At 38.4% G+C, this 18,791-nt stretch overlaps 2 protein-coding genes across 7 annotated transcripts in view; both read left to right on the top strand.

Moving 5' to 3' along the window:
- LOC307014038 (uncharacterized protein) overlaps nucleotides 1–4,786 on the top strand; it is a 21,816-nt gene extending 17,030 nt beyond the window's left edge. For all 6 annotated transcript variants that reach the window (XM_079641694.1, XM_079641691.1, XM_079641693.1 and 3 more), the window contains 2 exons: nucleotides 1,518–1,598; nucleotides 2,881–4,786. In XM_079641694.1, coding sequence (XP_079497820.1) covers nucleotides 1,553–1,598; nucleotides 2,881–3,935 — 1,101 coding nt within the window. In that variant the 5' untranslated portion in view covers nucleotides 1,518–1,552 and the 3' untranslated portion in view covers nucleotides 3,936–4,786. The remainder of the gene's footprint in view (nucleotides 1–1,517; nucleotides 1,599–2,880) is intronic.
- A 4,142-nt stretch (nucleotides 4,787–8,928) lies between these two features.
- Nucleotides 8,929–13,073, top strand: LOC307014347 (uncharacterized protein; the record flags this gene model as incomplete). Its single annotated transcript, XM_079642220.1, has 3 exons — nucleotides 8,929–10,372; nucleotides 12,442–12,509; nucleotides 12,915–13,073. The coding sequence occupies 3 exons, from the start codon at nucleotides 8,929–8,931 to the stop codon at nucleotides 13,011–13,013; spliced, it is 1,611 nt and encodes a 536-aa protein (XP_079498346.1). The 3' UTR covers nucleotides 13,014–13,073.
- Between the last annotated feature and the right edge of the window lie 5,718 nt (nucleotides 13,074–18,791).

Raw genomic sequence — 18,791 nt, 5'->3', positions numbered from 1 at the left:
TACATGAATCACATGGCCGTGAAAAGACAAAGAAAGTAGAGAAAGTTGCTCATGATACTGCACTGACTCCAGACCAATCTCTCTTTGGGGATCTCCCCCCAAAATACAAGTAGTATTTTAAACTTGCGATTAACCATGATTAATTAATTAACATTGCTCTGCACTTCTGGTAAATTGCTAATTGCATGTCACTGTCCCGGTACTTTGTCATATTTTGTGCAATGACAGGGTTACATCTAATCCAATGTTCCTCTTGACTGTACAGCCCAGATTCAGCTCTAACTAAAGGCATCCAGCTGTAATATCCTGACGGCACTAAGCTCGCTCCAACACTTATCTGATGATGACTGTGAAATATTTATGGCAGGGTTCGAGTTGAGGAGGGGGAGGCATGTGTTTAAAGTTGCAGACTCAGTGTCTGTTTTAAGTGTGGCACCGCAGAGAGCACTTACATTGTCTCCTCACTTTTTGCCCGCAGGCACTGAGGAGGACAAGGTAAGAAACGGTCATTAGCTTAGCATCAGCTTCCATTCCCTCTTTGTCACTCTCATGACTACGCCTGTCCAGAGTCTGTTCTCTCCCTCTGACGGATGATAATTTGCCATAACTAAGTCTTTGCGTGAAGAATGGTAATTTAAATCGGGGTGACAGAATGGAGCCGAGGCTGAGAAACAAGCTTACCCTCGATCTGCTCACATGTGACTTCTTCGTTGCGTTAACTAGAGGGTGAAACTTTAGCCCGACCCCTTCAGACTGTCTCCACCTGGTGCACAAAGTTTAAGAGTAGTAATCATTGTATACATTGTAATATACAGGCTATATACTGTAGAACAATGTGCACAAAGTTTAAGGGAAGTAACCACTGCATGTATATTTTGTAATAAAAATAGATATGACTCAGCTTTTTGTAAGTTACTTCCTATGTTTATATAAACAATATTTTAACTTAATTTATTCATCCTTATTTTTATTTATCTTTTATTTTTACTTCATTGTAATAAATAAAGTGTTGTGATTAGGTTCAGACTCAGACAGTTGAACTAAGTTGGATATTTCAGTAATAACCGCTGTATGTATTTTGTAATATACATGATACATATTTATATTTAACTTTAAATAAATATTTTATAATATTTTATTTATTTTTTATAGGACATTTTACATTAAAAAAAATTATGATTATATTATTATTTTTATTTTAGCTTTTTATTACATATTCACACTTCAGCATCTTGTGTTTATATAAATATTTGTATTATATTTTATTTTTACTGGACATTTAACCTTTACTTCTTATGTTTATATAATAGTCTTTATCTTATGTCATGTTATTTTTTTATTGGAAATTAACTTCCTATGTTTATATCATTATTTTAGTTTTATTTTATTTCATTCCAAAAATAACACAATTATAGATTATTATTGATATAATATCAGCATAATGCAAAGCCACATAACTACACGAGTGAGTGAGAAATATAATTGTATTTAACTTGACTTAACATGTTCTGTTTCAGTGAATAAAGAGAGAGAGGATCACTTCTCCCCAAAAATGGCACAAAGGACGTTTCCTGAAAGTGGACAAGATGGACGCTCAGGTGAGAGACAGGAAGAGACTCTTTGAATGTATCGTACATTTAGATGTTCACTATTTATTATGGTGCAATGGCCGCTAGCACTGAGCATACCAAATGTACATTCATTATTTTAGTTTAATCAAAATAAGAGTACTTTATTTATCCCGGGGGAAATTGGCTTTCATGACAGTTTCATTTCACAGATTAATTTAAAATGTAATTTAAAAAAAAACGTTATACAAACATTATTTATATAAGTCAATGTGTGTATATAAAATAAAATATATATATTTTAATTATATAGCATTTATTTGAACAGTTTAAAAGGTTCTTCAAAGGTCTTCAAAAGTTTGACTACTGCCCGTTTTGTTTGTGTGACTAAAACAGAGCTGAAAAAACCCCACAATGTTTAATCATGAATCATTTTAAACTAGATAAACAGAAATGTAGGCTACAAAAGTTATTTGTATTCATCTCTCTGTTCTCCTCTTGCGTATGATGACCCCTTTATTTAAAGTCACTCTGCCCCCAGGGTACGGTGTTAACATCGGTACAGACGTAACTGACAGAAAATGTTATATTTACTCACTTTGTTATTTGTGTTTGTTAATTTGTTTTGCCCGCTGGAGTAAAAAGCTTACCGTGTTTGTCTTGTTGTGTCTATATATACTTTCTATTGTGTCGTATCATACATAGTGGAACCTTCTGCAGTCAGGTTACATTTCAACAGAAAGATTAAAAAATCTAATAAATTCCTATCACAGATTTTAAGCACCTTTTATGGATAAGGGCCCCTCCATACTACAGTATTTGACACTTCCAAAAGTCAAACTAATAATTGATTACTTATTTTTTCCACATTTCTACCAACTAGTTTTAATGATTTTATTAAATATTTAACTTTACAATTATTTTGTATTATTATTGTTTTTATTATTTTATTTTTTATTAGTATTATTGTATATTTATCATTATTGTTTTTATTTCTTTCACCCTAATTTTCTTGTGTTTTAATTTCATTCTAAAATGGGGATCACAAAACCTAATTTCCCCCACCTCGGACAAATAGAGTAATCTGATTCAGATTATTATTATATATTTATACAATTTATATATTCATTTTTTAAGATAAGATGGACCTTTTGTTAATCAAAAATCATAAAATAATAGTTTAACAGCAACAGGGTAAGGATGAAAAACAGGACAGCACATATTAATACAATTAAAGCTAAAATCAAAGATACAAATTAAAAACGATAAACTAACTATAATTTAATTCCACTTCCATCTCTTGTGTTTTCAGTCCTGGGGATGTTGTCAGTGCAGGTGGAGAGAGACCCTAAGACCGGGGCCACCGTTATTCGCTCCGTGGCCCCCCTGTCCTCCCCGTCCGGAGCGACCACCACCGTGTTCGACGACGGCAGGAAGAGCATCCACGCTGTCGGAGGATCGGGAAACCAACCGTCGTCCGAAGAGCTCGGGCAGATCTTGAGTATCGTGGACGGAGTTGGGATGAGAGTCCTGCTGGACGAAGTCACGGTCACGCCAGAGGAGGTAAAGATGAAGAATGAAGACGCGAACAAAGCTCCGAAGGGTAAATTATTGTCTGTTTTTAGCCGTCAAAACGAGGAAGAAACGCCGCTAGACACCTCGAGAAGCTACGAGTTTGATCTGAAGACACAGGAATGTTCTGGAAACAAAGAAGTGGACAGAAGCAACACGTTTGATCTGAAGACACAGGAATGTTCTGGAAACAAAGAAGTGGACAGAAGCAACACGTTTGATCTGAAGACACTGGAATGTTCTGGAAACAAAGAAGTGGACAGAAGCAACACGTTTGATCTGAAGACACAGGAACGTTCTGGAAAGAAAGAAGTGGACAGAAGCAACACGTTTGATCTGAAGACACTGGAACGTTCTGGAAAGAAAGAAGTGGACAGAAGCAACACGTTTGATCTGAAGACACTGGAATGTTCTGGAAACAAAGAAGTGGACAGAAGCAACATGGCGGTACGAGACATTCCCGGAGAAGTCGATAACGTGGAGGATCTGAATCTAGAAGAAGGCCCGGTTACTTTGGTGTTTATGGGATACTCTGACCAGAGCCAAGAGGAAGATGAAGGTCCGATCACCGTGGAGCGAGTGATGATCAACGAGGAAGGGGAAGAAACCGTCTTAGGACCCCAAACGCCCCAAAAAGAGTCCGAAGAGTTTCGGGACATTCCCCTGGATGGAAACGGAGCGAAAGTCCAAGCAGAGGAAGCCGACCAGGGGCTGCATAATTCATCTTCCCCCAGTGTAGCAGAAGGTGGAGGCATTCCCAAGCGTAAGAGCTGTCAGTGCTGCTCCGTCATGTGAGGGGGCATGATGGAAGAGAGAGACTCACCTCATCAGACTTAATCGTATCATTTGTCATAATCGTGACTTCCATTACACACTACATGCTGCCTTAATGACTGATATGAGAGAGCAGACCACCACCTGGTGTAGTCTGACAATGGTTTGGACTCTGAGCACCCATCACTTCACTTCACTTTGCCAAAGAAAGACATGTATCATGTTGTAGCAGCTCTGAGAGACTTTTTAAATCCACTTCCTCCCTCTGGTGGACAAACCTGAGAACTTCAACATGACATTTTCTCATTTCAAATATCTCTGGGACTTTTTGGTGCCTTATTATCAGCTAAAATATAACATATTTACTCTATAATTAAAAAAAAAAAAAAAAGCAGAAAAAAGGCTTTTTATCTGTAAACATGGTGTGGTTCAATGTGTATACTTTGACATTTATTTGCAAATGAGAAACATTGGTAATATATTCAGATTCTTTTTCCAATTGTACCTTTTTCTTACCCAGTACTCAGGGCTACAGCGTCCTCAAAGGACACGAACAATGTTTCTAAACTGTTGATTTTAAGAATCCTAATGAGGGAATTGCATAATCATTTCACACTGTTGATGTGGATGTAGTATTGTGTCAACATCTTGCTTAAAGGTAATATTTTTGGGAGGAAATAACACTCACACAAAAGTAAAACCTTTTCCCAGAAGGTGCTGCACTTTTAAATTAGACTATTTTAGACTTCAAAGATTGTAATAATCACATTTGTTATTTCTCCTGCGGAATACAATCATTGGCATTGAAGGAAAGGCTTTGAAATCTCATTTTGGAAATAGTATTGTTCGATTAAATTTGCCAAATATAAGAAGATATTTTCTTAAAGACTTTGTGCCCTGGTCAAAAAAACTTTTTTATTGCAGGTGTGGGCACTGGAGGAGTTTCATCCCCATTTCACAACTCTTGTACATGTCTACTTGTCTTTACTTTAAGTTTTTTATTTCCTCAGGTACTTGCTTAAGTACACATTTAAGGTACTTTTACTTGAGTTTTTCTATTTTATGCATTTCTCACTTCCACTCCACTACATACTGTATCATAGGTACATCTTCTTCATAACGCATTTTTAAAGAGTGCACAGCAGCCATTATCCCATCTGTTTCCAAATATTGGATAAATAAATGATGTAACTTGTTGTGTTCAAAATTTCAGGAGAGACACACGACTTCTAAGTTTATTATGAGAGAGCAAAAGACTTCTTGGCCACTTACACTTGGCCAAGGACTCCTTCACGTCATAGAAATCACAGGCAGCAAAGCTGTAATCTGTAACCACCATATCTGTAAAGAGCCTCGAATCTCGTGCGCGCATACATTTTTATTACACAGGGCGTTGCCCGTACATTTATGATTGGTCAAGACTAGCTGAAGAGACACCATGGTTTAGACTTGGTTCTCTTTGGTAGGTGCGCAGACTTTTAAAAAAAACTCTTGGCAACACGATCCTCCAATCAGCATTCGGCCGGCCTGTGGAAGTCCCTCCCTACTCTGGCACCATCATCGTACGTAATTTGCTTTCGCTAACGTTTCTACAGAAAAAGTGGAATCTTTAGCGGAGCTCACCCAAAGCTCAAGGCCGGAGTGATGTCCTGTTTAAGAATAATTATTTGTATTCTTCCAGTGTCTGCACCTGACCTTGCTACATTAGTATTGCAAGCTGAAAACTTTATTCTGACTATTCCCTTGTGGTATCTAACCCATCAGAACCTGGGATTAGTGATTGTGTCTATTTATTGTATAGTCATAGCGATCTCATGAGCACAATAAGCATATCATGTAACAATGAGAACCCCTCTTGTAATGTTATATACAAATAGACTCCACAAACTGCATGTACAATGCCACCAGAGTATTTAAACAGCATTATAAATAATCTATAAAAACCTTTATAACAACAGCGTAGAAAATGTTCCTTGAAAGGATGATGGAATAAACAGGTTAAGCTTATTAAGGCGCATTAATATGTTCTGTTTGTACAGTGTGCTGCTGCTGCTGGTGGTAATCCTGTGTGCTGGCATTAAGCTCCTGAATACAGGTGTACATATAAAGTCATCGATTTAAAGCTGCAGCTCAGGGAAGAGGATGACACCAGGATAATATTTATATCAAGGAGAAAACATCTTAACAAAGTACTCAATGAAACTGCATGGCGTACACATTACATTGCAATTAGCTGACGCTCTTATCCAAAGAGACTTACAATAAGTGCATTCGACCAACAAGATACAAACTTGAAGGAAACAGAATCATATAAGTGCATCAGGTTTCATAGAGCCAAAACGTTTCAAGTGCTACTCAACTGGCTTTAGATAAGCCAGTCCTTTATTAGTATATAAGTGCTTTGTTAATAATTCAATCGCTCAAAGTGGAGTCTAAAGAGATGAGTTTCCACTCTCCCCCGGAAGATGTGTAAGCTTTCTGCTGTCCTGATTTCAATGGGGAGCTCATTCCACCATTTTGGAGCCAGGATAGCAAACCCACGTGTTTTTGCTGATGGGAACTTGGGTCCCCCTCGCAGTGCGGGTGCAGCGAGCCGTACACATGTTAATAATAATAATAATAATAAAGCTTTATTTATATAACACTTTTCATTCAGCACGTACAGCCGCTTTACAAAATGGCGACACATCACAAGTTACAAATAAACAACAAGAAATACCCCTCAGATCAGATGTTAAGACCTAACCAAATATAACCTTTTAACAGGTTAAGAGACACATGATAATAAAAATGAAATAAATAATGATTCCTCTCGGAAAAATAAGACACACAACTAAGTGAATCGATGAAGCAATATGAAACCCTATAAAATTAAGTAAACATAAAAAGATAATAGAAATAAAAACGTCATCATTCTAATAAAGGTTACGCGATTAAAATATTAAAAGATAAACGTAAAAGGAAATAAAACATCAAAAAATATAAAAGTAGGTTAATAATAAAGACTGAAAGACCATTTAAAGGGGAAGGTTGCTAATGAAAAGCTAATCTAAAAAGATGTCTTTATAGATTTCGTTTGGGGAGGAATACTTGTTTCATGGATGATCACAGACAAAGTCTCTGTGGCTCATGGATAACAGGAAGTAACCCCGATGAGTAAAGGTCGATTATACATAAAGCATAATTGTCAACAGTGGAGAGATGATCAGAGTGTCTGTACGCCGTGTGCCTGCCAATACAGACGGAGGAAAGCCGATTACTCGTTCCCTTTGTCAGCAGAATTGGGCGTGCGAGGTCACCGTGGGGGAGAAAAGTCCCCGGAACAACACGGAGGCTTTATGCAGCGCTGAAAGATACATTGTGATCATTACAGGCAGATAAATGTGGAATCTGGATGACACAACAAGAAAACCAAGAGAGAAATATGTACGGTTTTGATCCGTATGAAGGCGAAGTATAAGACTGGACAAACAGTTCAAGACAGGCACAACTGACATTAATGTGTTTTATTTTCCTTAAAATAAAGAAAAAGCTTTGTTAATTCTTCCTAAAGGCCGAACAAACCTGCTTGCATTTCCTTCCTCAGAATCATTTTCAATCAGGGTTTCATTCGTTTTATTTGGAAACTTGAATTGTTTAAAATTAACTTTTTGAAATCTTACCGCCTCTCAAGGAATTAAATTGTTACCGGCCACATACCAAATAACAAGTAAATGTTGCTTGTAGCAGATAAACCCCGTCTCTGGAACTCTCTCCCACAAGACATTCGCAATATGGACTCACTATCAACCTACAAATCCAGCCTGAAAACACACCTTTTTAAACTGGCATATTCAAAATCTTAATAATTTTTCTAAACTGATTGTTGTTTTTAAGTATTGGTTTTTAAGTCTTGTATTACTGTGTGATCTTCTTTATTGCTTGTTTTTAATTATGCTCTGTAAGGTGTCCTTGAGAGCTTTGAAAGGCGCCCATAAATAAAATGCATTATTATTATTATTATTAAACATTTTAGGCCACCTGCCGGATTATTTTTTAATGCATTAGGGTAACCATCCGTATTTATACTATCTGACTCAGTGTTTACCATTCGGATGGCCAGTCAAATGTTCATGTTTATTAGCGGCTTGTTTTTTTGCAACTTTCTCAGTAAATGTACTAAAACTGCACAATTAACCTCTTCTGTTTTCTAGATAGACATACAGTACATATGATCCTAAATTTAAAACAAAATGTATGATATTAAATTTAAGTTGTTTACACAGTGAACTACAAAATGTATGGAGCTGTTTGTCCACAGCGAGTGGCATGAGACACACACACAGCATTACATATGTTCAGAAGGGCTGTTGATTAATCTGGGTGGATGCAGACTCACTGTTGGAGGTTTTGGGATCTTTCAGTCAGGTTTAAGGGATTGGAATTGGGCCGATGTCTTCATGCCACCTCCTCCATCCTACATGGCACCTTATTTGCCTGCAGAGGGCAGCAAGGCTATTAAGCTGAATAATTCCAGTGTGACCCTTACAAATGGGCCATCTGACGCCACAGAGCCTAGAGATAATCCCAGTGGCTTAGGCTGGCACCCTGCTGAGAGGCCGTTAATGGCAGCAGTGAATCAGGTGGATGAAGTGATAGAAAGAGCAGCGCAGACTTCCTCACAGGAGTCTACGGACAGCGTTTCACGGTCCAAATACAAGACAGAACATTGATGGAGGAGACATGTTATGATTCACTCAGAAGACACTGTCAGGATAGCACAGGGGACGAAGAATCAAATGAAGAACCTGAGGATATTTCAACTTTGATTGAGGGCCAGAAAAAGTGGAGGGAAGCTGAAGCAGGAAAAGATAAATATCCTGAAGATGGGACACATCTTGACAAAGAGGGAGAAGATGAAAAATCAAAGGACATTGAGTCCAAACTAAACACAAAAAATATTGATGATGTGGAGACAACAGCCCCGACACTGTCTTGTCTGAGTGATGATTATTTCGAGTCCTGCCATAACAAGATGGAAGCATCAATGTACGATCAGCCACAGGTATCAACGATCCCGAGAGAGATGTTTATTGACGATGAAGAGGATGTTGACGACTATGCCTTCCGAAAACACAACTGCTTCAAGAGAGATAGTGGCACCAGCCAAACACAAGGGTCCCTGGACTTTGAAGACTATGAAGAGATTGTGACAAAGAAAGATGGGAGTGTAAGAATAGCTACTGAAATCCAACAAGGAGAGCAACTGCTTCAACGTCTGCAACAGGTGCAGCTGCGACAAGACGTATGTACACCGGAGAGTCCTTGTACCTCCAAGACGGTTGTCCAAGAGACTGAAGGTGAGACAGAGTGTGAGCTTGGGGATGAAGAAGATTATATGAAGGCAAGAGAAGACGATCTGCCAGTTGCAGTTGAGACAATGTTTGTAGAGTCAGAGTATATCGCAAATTCAGGAGACTCCGATGATGACCCAAGTTACAGCTGCGTACATGAAGACAAATCTCCGATCGACCCCAGTGAAACTTCTACCGAGATTCCATTCCTATCTACCTGCCACCGACTCTCCGTTGACGAGCCCTTAATGGAGAGGCAGATCATCGAGGAAGCAAAGGAGAAGCAGAACCTGCAGAGAACTGGTGGCCTCTTATATCTCACGGATAATCCAGATGTGCTAGAGTTTCCCTTTAAGACCAATATCTTGCTGGGGCCATTTGAGCCGACAAAGGATGGCCCGGACCAGCAGCGCAGCGACTGGCAGTTCTCCGAGCAGAAGATGAAAAAGGAGATAAGTCAGGAGTTTCAGAGGGAACTGGTGCTGGTCAACCAGGGGAAGATCCCAGGTGGGTACAGCAAGGAGGAAACCCGCCAGTTAAAGGAGACAAAGCTGCTGTTTGAGGCTTTCCAACAGGACAACACAGAGGGTCCGAGGAAACACCGGAAACCACCTACTTCGCCGACGAAAGGTCACGTCTACCCTTCTGTGCTGGAGCGCACACGTAGCATGAGGTTGCTGTCTCTGAAAAGTTGCCTTGTATCTAGATCAACTTCCCTCAGACTGCTTCAAGACATTGAGAAAAGTCCTGACATCTCCAGATCGCTGAGTTCAACAGAAGGTTCTCTAGACAAAAAATGCTTATGGTCTTTCACAAAACAAGACCTGAAGGCAAGCCAGTACAGATCGATGGACTCCATAAACAAAGATGTCTTTACATGCGATGTAGGTGCTAGGGGTAAGACTCTGGATGGAAACACAAAACAAGAATCTCCAATCCTTAAACATAACCCTTTCTTCAAGTTGCGTCCAGCTCTCGCTCTGAAGCCAGAAGTGTTGAAAGAAATCCGGGAAGCCAAAGAAAGAGAGGAAGAGCTGCGCAGACAGAGATGCATTTTGTACGGAGAAAACGGGAAAAGTAATGAAAACGAAGAAAAATCACGATTCGAAGCAATGCTCGCACCAGGTAAGTCCGCACGGTCTCTGTCATGCAATGGTAGAATTGTATTGCATTTGAGGACAATTAGGAGGTACTTACACTCGAGTACTTCCATGTTATGTCACTTTACATTTTTTGCTTCAATACTTTTCAAAGGCACAATCCAGTAGAATAAATAATATACTTCTCAAATGGTTACTTTTACTAATTTATCAAAAATATAAGTACTTTTGTTCCTTCCGATTCCCCTGTACTTTTAACAAAGTATTTTATAAATGCATGACTTTAATTTCTACTTTTTCCATGACTTTGTTTCTTATTTGACTTTAGTTTCTGCTGATTTCTTCCATCTCAAATGATAAGTATTCTGTGTGCGACTGCATGCACCATAGAGGTTCATTTGCACATTAATTAAACAATCTCCAAAGTTATTATACATTTCAGTGACAATCTGTTCATTTGGATAAACATTACTGACGACGCTTAGAGAAAAATAAATGGAAAGTAATAAAAGATTCATGGATCATTTCCATCAGACTGCTAGGATGCATCACTATGTCCGATAAGAGTCATTTAGATGTTTATTCATTCCACATCCCGGCCTTCTGACACTCAGTCTGAGCACTTTAATGAATGCCTCTCCACATTAGCATCACATAGTGTTATCTAAGCAGTCTTATCGACAACTTAGTGTCAACCCTGTCTCCAGCGGTTAAGGGCGAATCACTCCAACAGCCGTCTGATCTGAGTCAGCAAATGCCAGTGGGCTGAGTGACAACATGAAGGCGACTATCTGCACCTCAGCTTGAGCCTAAGGGCAGATATGGTCCTGTTATAATGTTGTGTAAATACCAATGACTTCAGACATTTGATAGGTCTTGTTGAAAGTATGTACGGTTTGTGTGAATGTATTTTGTTGACGTCTGATGTTGTTTCCTATATGCATAGCAGCAGAGCTTCGGGCCGCGACAAAACAGTGCAGCCAGCCAAGGAGTGTGTCATTATGTAGCACCATGTTGCTATTTCCATGGTAATGATGTGTGGGGTTGAGGTGAAGAAGATGAAGCTGCGTGGTGTGACAACATCATAATATGTCTGGGAGTAAAACTGGGATAAACTGGAGGAAGTGACTCGTTCTAAAGGTTGAATAAGCTGTAGTGTGTTACCCTAACCAGTCATGACACAAAACAGTATGATAATGTGTCACCCAGACACTGATATATTCACAGAGGACACTTTTGACACTTCAATGAAGATATAACCTTCATAGGTTAAAATATACAGTGAATGTTTAATCTTGTCCCATCAAAGCCTTTTAACTGTCAAAACAGAATCTGATTTAGCATGCTAGTACGAACCTAACATATTTAAATTGAGGCTGAACTTGGCCCCCACCACTGCTGTTGATATTCCTGTCAAGTTCTCTTTTTGCTTCCAACAAAAACTATTTATAAGGTTTTTCTAGTCGGCATTCAGCGATTTTGTCTGGTAAAATGTCAACCATAGTCAGATAGTTAGCTAACTGAGCTAACGTTAGCTAAATAATTTTCTCTGTTTAGCATATTTACAAATGCTACATAGCGCAACATCGTGCTAAAGGACTTACTAACATGCAAAGTCTTGCATTTCAAACAATTTTGCCAGTTATTTGTTGATGTAGTTGTGGAGATATTGTTTGGATTAGTATTACAAGTTTGATGCTAATTACAGGTTAAATGCTTTGTAACACAACATAAGATGAGACCTTTAGGCTACATCTTTTCAACATAAGCCTGTTTAGCTGCTTATCCTACTAGCAAGCTGTCAGAGGTTGTTTTAGTGTACAAGGATTTAAGATGAGGACTAACCTTGTGTTTTGACAATGTAATCCATCTCAGAGGATGAGTATGGCTCAGTATTCTGGAGCGTAAACTTTCCCAAATCCAATAGAGCAGGGCAACACAGTAAGCACCAGTAAGCTAGTTAGCCGGATATGCTAACGTTGTTGTTTACGTTAGAGCATACAGACCAAAAAGGATTGACCTGGTTACTTTTATGAAATCCTGAATGGTTCAATGGAAAAATGTAATATATCTATCTATCTTTCTGTTCTTTAGTTATCAGGAAACAGTCCAGTCGGAAACTGGAACGAGTTTGGCCGCCGCCGTCCAAGAAATCTGAACAGGTGAAGTGAAATAAAAAAAATATTTTTATGTAATCTTCTTTCTTGTTTTCTTTGTCAAATGTAGTGTACACCAACCACTGGCAAGAAAACAGTGTGACATGATGTAATGTTGTGACTAATTCAGGATGGATTATCCTTAGAAAACACTATAAGTAGGACTACAAAAGCTGAAGATATCTCACGATAGAAAGTCAGGTTTCATTTCATTTCCAATGTGTTATTCTAGGATCATGAGGTATTTCATCTGAATACAAGATGACTTTACATTGGAAGTATTCCCAAATGCTTTTTGTTTGAAAATGCCTGGATTACTATAAGTGGTTCTGAAATGTATCTCAAATTCAGAGGATCCAGAAAAAGGAAGCTAATCTCCGACTCTAAATCCTGCTCTGTTTTCTCTCCCAGCAGGAGGCAAAAGTTCAAAGAGCAGGAGGTCAGAAAACTCTGTGGCAACGCTGGGAGGCCGGCCTGATCAACGGGAAGCCGTCAAAGGAAAATAACTGACAACCAGATGTCTTCGAGTCTACGAATATCAAAAAGAAATGTCAATAAGCTACGATGCTAGAGCTGCATATGTGCAAGATTAATCAGCAATTGCAGAATCATGAAGGTAGTTTCAGTTTCTGGCTCTTCTTACTCTGCTTTGTATCTGTGTCCAAATACTTTTTGTGATTTCTTTAAACCCTGTTAATCAGCATGTAAATAAAGCTTAAGTATCATTCTCCATCATGTTTATGTTTATGTAAATGATACATGTCTATTAACTGTAGTCCTACTGTTTATGGGAAGACAAATCTCCACTTACAGTTGGCTACAGACTCAAGTTTCTTTCTCCACAAGATCTAAATGCACATTTCAACTGTATTTCTTTCTTTGGATTGATAATAAATTAAAAGGATAGACTCTAGTGAAAAATTGGGTTCCAATTTTGACACATTTGTTCAACATTTTGACGTTTCTTTTCACAAATGTTCCCTTTCTGGCGGTTCATTAACGCACATTCTTTCATGCGTGGGTGCAGATTGCCTCTCATCTGTCAGGCAGGTGCGGGTATTAAAAAGCCATTACTACGACTCAGCCTGTACTAACAGTTGTATAACAGCCTCTTTGGTTGTGAAAGGAGCTCTTTAAAGTCTGGAAATAAAACCCAAATGAATGAACCAACGATTGTTATATAAAATCATTGAATTTAATGACCGATCATGAGTTGATTCTAAATACAATTGAAAGTAAAAAAGCCTGATAACTAATACATTGTGTCATAGCCTGTGACCTAAGATGTTCATTGTCATAACTACACTGTAGCTATGTACAAATGACAATAAAAGCCGTGAAAAAAAAGGTCAGTGGTAAATGAAGCCATTATAAGAAGTGCAGGAAACTTAAATTGACCTGTGATCACATTTACCAGAGAGAGCTTGGTTTCTAATCTCTGCAGTTTAGCCGGTGTAAGTACCATCTGTCAGGCGGAGTGACTCTGCCAACAGAGGAAGGACTTTCCCTCTCACTTCCTGGCTCGGGCATCCCAGTGTCATTTGGCCACAGATCCCACCAACCCCCGAGCCCTGGGCTTTTAGAGAAGAACAAACCGTACAGTGTGTGATGTTGGAGAAAACCAGCAACAGTCCTCCTATAGAGAGGTGCAGGGATGACCGATTTCTCTTTCAATATTTTATTTTCAGGTGAGACAATACAAGAAACATTAGGGACAACAAAACATAATAAAACCCACAAAACAATAACAACAAACAACGACAAAAACAGACAAGCAGCAACAGTAGCAACCGAGTACTCACTCACACTTATCATGTTATATTTACGCCCACAGTTATAACCCTTGACCATTCTTCTTTCATGTACGGGGCAATTTGGGACCAGTCTCTAACAAATTCATCCCGAGTTCCTCGCAGCACGTGTGACAGCCGCTCCAATGGCAGGATTGACATCAGTTTTTGAAACCATAACAAAAGATGATGACGTATTTGTAGGCGGCCTGGAAGATAGCATTGCAAGGGATCCCTCGACAAAAAGCAATGGGTTTTTATCATTACATGTAAGATACAGGGGTTATTCATTGCCTATGGGGCCCATTTTGGAGGTTGGGGGTTCAGTCAGTCACCAGGATGTGTGTGATTTATTAGAGCAAATAGCACCTTTTATGTAGACCCTGTATAAATGGTTCAATGCTGACTTGTACAGTATACGTAAACGAAAAAGTGCAGTCAATTTACTATAACATTACTACAGTAATATTTTTGAATGCATATTTGTACATGCATTGCATCATTATTACATTGTTTTTGTATTGGGACTTTTACTTAAACAAAGGATCTTAATACTTCTTCAATCACTGGATAAAATCGGTGGAGTCGGACGTTTTTTGGGATGGGGTAAAAGAAGATGATCGGTAGTTATATATACAGAATCATGTCCTTCAGGATGGGCTTGTATGCTATATTTAGAATATAAGTATCTTCTTTTATAAGATAAAACGTCTAAAAAATTCTAAACTCTTTAGAAGACGGAGTGAATAATGTCACGTCATTGTGAATCTATATTATATATACTGTATACATATAGCTATAAAGACCATGACTGATCTTATCAACAAGGCTTCAGTTGTTGTTCTTTGCCATAGTGATGAATTATAAATAAATGTGATTCTTCTAACATTTCCAAGAAAAAAGTTTACCCATAGTTTGGATGTGAAGATGCTGCATCTTTTACCACATGAGGGTGGTATAGCCTCAGTAATCAAGTGACAAAATGTCAAGGCAACATCAACACTATTTATGTTTGTACAGGATTATGTGTATTAAATTACTTGTAAATCAGAGTATAAGTGTTGCACACACTAATGTACACGGGTTGAAATGTTATGATAAAAATAGCTGAAAACGAATGACATATCTTTAACAGGACAGAAAACCATAGATCCTTAAAACCCTGTAATATAACATGAATGTATCCAGACTAATATGTGAAGATTTGTTTATTACATTACATGTTAGACTCTTTTATCCAGAGCGACTATCATATTCAATACTGTGGCCAATCCCCACAGGAGCAATTTGTGGTGAAGTGTCTCAGGGACACAACAACATTCTGACTACAGTGGGGTTTGAACCTGGGACCCCCTGATCCCAACACCAACGCACTAATCCACTGCGCCACACGCCTCCCTTCATACTAATGTTCAGGATTGCTAATACCAAGACGTGAGTTCATAGGAAGGGTAAACATATGGGGAGAAAGTACATCAGTTATGTAACCTTTGTAATTTATCCAGCGATGACTCACTGACTGACTTCTCAGAGTCAGCAGCTCTGTTCTCTCTTCCATGAACCAGGAGGAGAGAGATGTTGCTAAAGAGCACATGTGCGTCACTTTCTGCAACAGCATGTGGGCGGCCATTTCTTCAGATGTTTGCTGAAACTCAGAGGAATGGCTGACATAAACCCAGCACATTAGGGGTGTGTTGTTCTTAAGGGAAAGGAAGTTTCTGGCAAAAAAATTATCGTCATAGAAAAAAGGGCATGACTGTGAGAACACAAAAAAAAAGAGAGTTTTGAAAAGCTGAAATGTGTTGTCCCTGTGTCCATTTAAAATCAATTCAAACACCATGACACAATTCCATCTGATCCACGATAAAGACCTGGAGGACATTACACAACATCTGCAATCCTGCTCCTGCTGCCTTGATATTATACCAACAGGCTTTTTCAAAAATGTTTAACATTGCATTCCCTCAAATCTACTTCATATAGTAAACAAGTCTCTTCACTCAGCGTTATTTCCACAGACCCTGAAAACTACAGTCATTAAACAGCTCTTAAAAAAGAATGATATAAACACATTAGTAATGAACAATGGCCCAGATCAAACCTCCCATTTCTAAGTAAAATCATTGAAAAAGTTGACTTTCAACAGCTGTGTCATTTCTTGGATTTAAAATGTGAAGTTTGGATGTGTTCCAGTCAGGTGTTCTACTGTACTTAAACACAGACAGTCGCAGAATCTCAGTGTTAGTTTTAGTGGATCTTAGCTCTGCATTTGACACTGTCGACCACAACATGTTACTAGACCAACTTGAAAACTGGGTGTGACTTTCTGCATAAGTTCTAAATCGGTTTGAATCCTATGTAAAGTACAGGTAATCATTTGTTTCTATTGGTAACTCTGAGTTGAAGAATATGACATTCGGGGTTTCTCAAGGCTCCATCCTGGGGCCTCTTCTCTTTAACATCTACAGGCTTCCACTGGCTCAGATAATGGAAAACAACAGGATAAATTACCACAGCTATGTAGACGACACATTTACATAACCATTTCACCAGGAGACTATGCTCCAAATGAAGCATTGAGTAAGTGCGTTGAAGAAATCCATGACTGGATGTGTCAGAACTTTATTAAATCAAACAAAAATAAGACAGAGATAATTGTAGTAATCATGGACTACTATCACCTTAAGAGTATATCTAGGGTTAGAGGATTTATATCACAGCAGGATTTAAAAAAACGTGTCCATGCTTTTATCTTCAGTAGACTGGAATGGTGTCTTTACAAGTCTCAGTAAAAAATCTATTTCAAAGCTGCAGCTAATTCAGAACGCTGCTGCTCGAGTCCTCACTGACACTAAGAAAGTGGATCACATTTACACTGGCTTCCTGTGTGTCAAAGAATAGATTTCAAAATACTGCTGCTGTTTATAAAGCACTGAATGGTTTAGGCCCAAAATACATTTCTGACCTCCTGCTAAATGAAGAACCATCCAGATCTCTCAGGTCTTCTGGTCAGCTTCCTGTCCCCAGAGTCAGAACTAAACATGGAGAAGCAGCGTTCAGTTATTATGCTCCAAATATCTGGAACAAACTCCCAGAAACCTGCAGGTCCGCTGCAACTCTGACTACTTTTAAATCCAGGCTGAAGACTTTTCTTTTCATGGCTGCCTTTAATTGAACTATTCATATCTCACACTGCACTGTAACTTTTATTCAAGTGTTTTATACCTGTGTTTTTATATATTAGCTTGTTTTATGTTTGATTTGATCTCTTTGCTTTTTAATGAACATTTTTCATGGATTTAAAGCACTTTGAATTGCCTTTTGTTGACAGATGCTATATATAAATAAACTTGCCTTGCCGACCTGTCATAAAGCTCTGTGAGGCTGTACTTCCATATCTCAGTGATCTGAGGAAATTACGTTTCTTTGGCTCCATTTCCTCTGACATTCCCCCAAAAGATGTTCATGAAACCGCCAAAAACTCCCCTAAGTGAACTAACCCTTTAAAACTGAGGATTAAATTACTTCTGCTCTAAATTACAAATGTCTTCAACTCATCAACTTTGCGAACGAATGTTTTAATATAAGTTTGGATTATGAAAAAGTTCTCTATGAAATAATAACAGTGTATTATAATATAATTATTATAATCAGAAATCACAATCAAAACAGCAAGAACTGGCTTCCAGGTTTTATTGGTTATTTGTAAGCTTTATTATACAGACACTTGATTACTGATAGGTATATACCAAGGTATGAGAACAGTTTATATATCACTGCAATATACAACAAAAATAAATGCATAAAATCCAATAATAATCAAACGTTTTTACATGTAATGAAATCACAATTATTTGATTTGAAATAATGAGAATTTATATGTTTGCGTATATATTTGTATTGCTATCTTAAGTTTCACCTTTTGTGATTTTAAAATGGTCAAATAATGTGTCAATGGAAATAATAATAACACAATTACATTATGCCGTTGGTTTACTTTGTCTTTTGTGATCAGATTCAGATGTTGTATTTGCATGAATGAATGTCTAACATCCAGTGTTCAAATCCTGTTTCTGAGCCGCTGTATTAAAGAGGACGAGGACAGAGTGAACTGAATTGAACAGATGCATATTAAGTGTCCCGTGTTCTGGTCCTCAGGGTCACAGTGACCACAACAACACAGAGCATCAGCAGCAGAACACTGAGCGCTGAGCATCTCACTGCGTGAAGGTGGAGTGAACCCCAAATGGGTCTCTGTGCTTCACGATGGTTTTGGTTGAAAACAAACACTGAAGATCATGGTGAAAAATGGCACACCAATACTCTCCTGTGTCTCGCAGAGACGCATTAGGAATGACCCATCTCCCATCAGGAGACCTGTGCATATTGCTGTTGATCTTATTGACATCTACATTAAAACGTGTTCCTTTGGTTCGGTTTGACTTAAAGAACCAGAGGGAATTCATTCCTACATTTTTGCATCTGAGAGTGACATGTT

This window comes from Notothenia rossii (assembly GCF_949606895.1).
Source record: "Notothenia rossii genome assembly, chromosome: 8".
NCBI classification, from domain to species: Eukaryota; Metazoa; Chordata; class Actinopteri; order Perciformes; family Nototheniidae; genus Notothenia; species Notothenia rossii.
Note: the sequence above shows the minus strand (reverse complement) of the source record. Positions and strands in the feature narration are given on the sequence as shown.